The following is a 4,485-nucleotide window of genomic DNA, read 5'->3' as shown; positions in this document are numbered from 1 at the left end:
TCAAAATCTAAATCTACGAAGAGCAATAATAAAAGAATAAAAAGGACTTTATGTTTGATAAAACAAATAGTTCCCTTTGGTCCCAAACCAGAGTCGCAAAATGATTTCACATCCCATTATTAAATTTGATATCTTGCCTCTACTTCTCAAACAATAATGGATAGTTCTAACTATTTTATTCCATTGGGAGTACATCATATATGTCTATCTATCTGTATCATTTCTGGATTGGTTTCTATTTGAGCAGCTCAGTTTTCTTAAACTCATCATAAAAATATGAAGGAAAGTTGCTGGAGGCAATGAAGGATATCCATCAAACAATCATGAGCAGCAACTGGAATTTAATGGAGACTCGAGCATTAAGCTGAAGATAAGAGTTCCGTGTGTAGTTTCAGAGTCAGAACTAACATGTGAAATGCACTGCCAGAAAGAGTACCAATTCGTACAGAAGAAAAATACATTGATACAACCTCCATGTCACCCACGGGCTAAAATGCACCCCCTCCAACACCACGCCTATCATCTCGTCTTCGGTTCATGTATATATCACGCTGATAGTCTCTAGGTTGCACTCCACCTCTAACAGGAGAGCGGCTCCTCTCCCTAATATTAGAAGCCCAGCCACGAGGAAGAACTGCTGGTGCTGGAGGTGGAGACAATGGCCTCCTTCCATACCCTCTCCTCTCGTTGAAGTAGTTATCCCTTCCACGATCTCGATGGCCCCAATCTGGGAGCATAGGTCTATCATACCTGTACCTGTCCCTAGGATCATCTTCAGGGTAATCTTGCCTATCACCACGCACTAGGGGATCAGGGAATCTGCCTTCATGTCTTGCCGGTGGTCCAGCAGCTCTGAAGTCTCTGGGAGCATCTCTGGGCCAACCACGAGGAGGGGACCTATAGCCACCATTCATAATTCTTCCAGGAGAATGATCCAATGGAGCAGCAGGAACACGCTGCCTTGGAGGAAAAGGGGGTCCCGGGTAACCCCTCCTAGGACTCCCAGATGAAGCATAGCGGGGCCTGTTGCAGTTGTTACAGTGCTCACGCCTTGCGAAATTCAAATTTTTACATCTGAGAGATCACAAAAACTATATTACAGATAAAGAAACACATGGCATAGCCAGAACTAAAAACCAAAGTTCTGTCAATATAAAAACTCTGATGCAAACACAGAATCCCACAACAAAGTTGCCTCATCATGCAACCACAAGACATCTGCTATTTTTTCACCCTTGGTTCATAGCCTTGTCAGCACACACCCCAACTGCTAGGAAAAATTGTCTCCAGCCTCTACCACTAATGAAACCCAACATCCCATCCCCAAAGAAAAATAATCAAGTAGGCAGTTACTTGAATCCATGCATGCAATCAAAAAAGTTCTTAGGTTTAGATTGTTATGGGGGATGTCAAACTCCAGAATAAGTATTGAATTAACAACACTATTTGCAGATGAGTCCCATCACCAAAGGGGAAGTTCAGGAAGTGAAAAAATAATTTATAGAGAACCTATATACAATAAACCGAAAAGTTTACAGAGTGTTTGATGGGATTGAGAGAGACACCTAAGAAGTATAACTCTAATAGAAACTAACACATATCAGATGATGTGGATCTACAGGCATCTTCAAAAGCTGCTTGCATACAAATTACAAGCAAAATATGCTGACTGGATGGCAGTGAAGCAGACTACAGAAAAGTGAAAGTGAAAATATTAAGCAACAGATAAACAAAAATTGTACTCTCTAAAAAAATGTTTTTGGTTTTACGAAATACAAGACATGTAAGATCAACTGGAAAGGCAATGGTAAAGGATTGAGAGAATAAAAATGAACACTCACGAGGGATCAGAGCAGATCCAATCTCCTTCTCTTGGACGAACATTAGGGTTATTTCGAGGCAAACCCTCAACTCTGAGTGATCCAGGACCTCGTGCAGAACGATCATAGTCTCTACCAGAAAATCTACCATCCTTCCCATGGCCATAAGGGGGTGAGTAATCACGATATCTACCAGTATCTCTCCCATTGCCAAATCCACGACTCCTTGCACCATCAGAGTGTTCAAAACCTGGACTAAAGCGATGATGTGCATCCCTACGACGCACAGGAGAAACAGAACCTGCACGCATTCTATATCCTGAAAAAAGCCAGTGAAGCCACCAAAATGTAAACACCCAGTCACATAAGTAGAAGTCACCAAGAACACTGTCCTATAAGCCAATTTTGCAACCGGAGAAATGCCTAGACAAATTTAAATTATGTCAACAAACAGTAACCATTGTCGAAGCATCTCCGAGTCAAGAATACGAACAAGGCAAACTGTACTTACCCACACCTAAGATCAGAATTCAAGATCTTGAGAACAAACCACAGAACTTTTACTAGGTTTGGCTGGCAGCCATGACATTGTCAACCATCACGCATTAAAATTTTTTGTCCCTACATATGTTGCAAACTATAAACAGAATAATCACTAACGGCAAGTTGGCAACCAATCCCGCACACGAACAATGCATCAAGTGTTTTAGATACAAACGGCAAGTTGGTAACCAACCCGATATTCAGACAGTCACCATAGACATAAACTTTGTTCATAGTTCCAACAGAATGCAGAAATCTCCAGGTTCAGAGGTGTTTATCCAAATGACATGACCGACATATCCAAATTATACACATCTGAGTCCCTGTGCCACAAAGCCAAAATAACGTGGCCAGAAGGTTTGACCATGCAGACCATACAAGAGACAAAAAACTAAAATCCACCAGTGATGACCTTCCAAATGATCATAAGATTCAAACAATCCCACCAATGTATTCTTTCACAGCTGCAAACCCTGTCCATGCAATATCCTTATACCCATATATCCATTCCTTACCAGCAGTGAGCTTGCTAAACATAATTTACACACTCCAGGATCAAGCAAAATGAATTGATATAAAAACTGAAACCTCTGTCTGCTCTTGCATAAGATTTTATAATTTCAGAAGCCCCAATCAACTCTGAAATAACCATTGACATATAGAGGTTTGTACTCGGAACGCAAAAGCATTAGATGCTAGATTTCAGCAGTCATTCCCAGATTTTTTGGAACTTGCATGCCTCACCCTCATTGCCATCAGGATTTTCTGACTTACCAGTGAACCTAACAACTTTCAAGTCTTCTGTTAATTGACCAAGAGCCCAACCACCATTTAGTACATATCCCTGGTCACTGCTTTCGTGGGCAAGTCAACATACTTCAGATACTATGTAAACGAGTTAAATTGCTAATGATCATCTGTTTACTTGATGGCATAACATGCCCACACCACATTCTGCAGAACCATCATAACTTTTCAAATGCATAAACCCATGGCCAGACAACAAAACGAGTCAATATTCCAATAATCTTGTATATCCATATTTACCATCTTAAAAACCAAAAACAAGAACCAAACCAGCTCCAACATGCCTTCCTCAAGACCCAAGTTCTTGCACCAGGCAATGTTCACAGCTGTAGAAAACAACAGCAAAATTCACCATTCAACAGTCCATAAGCGACATTGCTTGACATACAGCACAAGGCAATGGCGAAGGGATGGATAATACTGTAATATAAAATCCAAGCTCCAGACGTCTGCCTAAGATAACTAAGGTACGTAAGGAAGAAGGTCATGGTATCTAAGTAAAACTATGCTATAACAGGATAAGACTAATTGCAAATATGGGTCACAAGTACCTACCAACCAAGTTGATTGCTGTCTATCAAGAATGTAGAGAATGACACATATCTTCCCTGATAATGTTATAGAGAATTGTTTGTGTTCTTTGTCATGGTAAAAAATTTCATTTTACAAGAATCCTTTTCCTATTAGTGGACAGAAGCAAACATTGTAATTTTTTCAGGAGTACGTGAAAGGAAGAAAATGACAACCATACGTAATATTTCAGAATCTTTCAGAATGAGAAACCCGTGATGAAAAACTATATTTGATAATTGATAGTTTCTTATGCACAGCCTTTACTAGCAAGGAGAAATACCACAAGTTCAGTCCAAGAATAACAGCACATAGCAGAATGCTATGTTTCTCAAAAGACAAAACACATTTCTCTCTCATCTTAGTAAAAAGGAACTTTATCAAGAAATTTTAATATGAAATATAAAAATAGCCACTATAAGTTTCTATCTACACTCATGGTTCTTCCCAATGGTCAGGGAGAAAAGGAATTGCATGGACACCATAAAGCTGGGCAAAACCAATAAATAAACCAATAAGTTAATTGCAAGTTCCTAACCCAGTGTAAGAAAACAACTTCACTGTAGCAATTATAATCAAATACATATAAGTCTGGCTCAACAAAGATTTATTATCAGCACAATTAAGCAAACACCACTATATTTTTTTCCAAGTAGTCCACTACTCGGATACAAATGCAAGCATGCATAATCAGTATAATTATTGTCAGAAACAACTTTACTGTAGTAATGATCAAAACAAAAAC

The 4,485-nt window shown here is 39.4% G+C and overlaps 1 protein-coding gene across 2 annotated transcripts in view; it reads right to left on the bottom strand.

Moving 5' to 3' along the window:
- The window catches only part of LOC105162082 (zinc finger Ran-binding domain-containing protein 2), a 5,233-nt gene continuing 1,072 nt past the window's right edge, over positions 325-4,485 (bottom strand). The window contains exons 2-4 of one of the 2 annotated variants that reach the window (XM_020693849.1): positions 2,332-3,496; positions 1,842-2,139; positions 325-1,074 (exon numbers count right to left, since the gene is read on the bottom strand). In XM_020693849.1, the coding sequence (XP_020549508.1) occupies positions 489-1,074; positions 1,842-2,131 (876 nt within the window). In that variant the 5' untranslated portion in view covers positions 2,132-2,139; positions 2,332-3,496 and the 3' untranslated portion in view covers positions 325-488. The remainder of the gene's footprint in view (positions 1,075-1,841; positions 2,140-2,331; positions 3,497-4,485) is intronic. The other variant, XM_011080003.2, reaches the window with a different exon arrangement.

Source organism: Sesamum indicum, linkage group LG5 (genome assembly GCF_000512975.1).
Source record: "Sesamum indicum cultivar Zhongzhi No. 13 linkage group LG5, S_indicum_v1.0, whole genome shotgun sequence".
In the NCBI taxonomy this organism is placed as follows: Eukaryota; Viridiplantae; Streptophyta; class Magnoliopsida; order Lamiales; family Pedaliaceae; genus Sesamum; species Sesamum indicum.
Note: the sequence above shows the minus strand (reverse complement) of the source record. Positions and strands in the feature narration are given on the sequence as shown.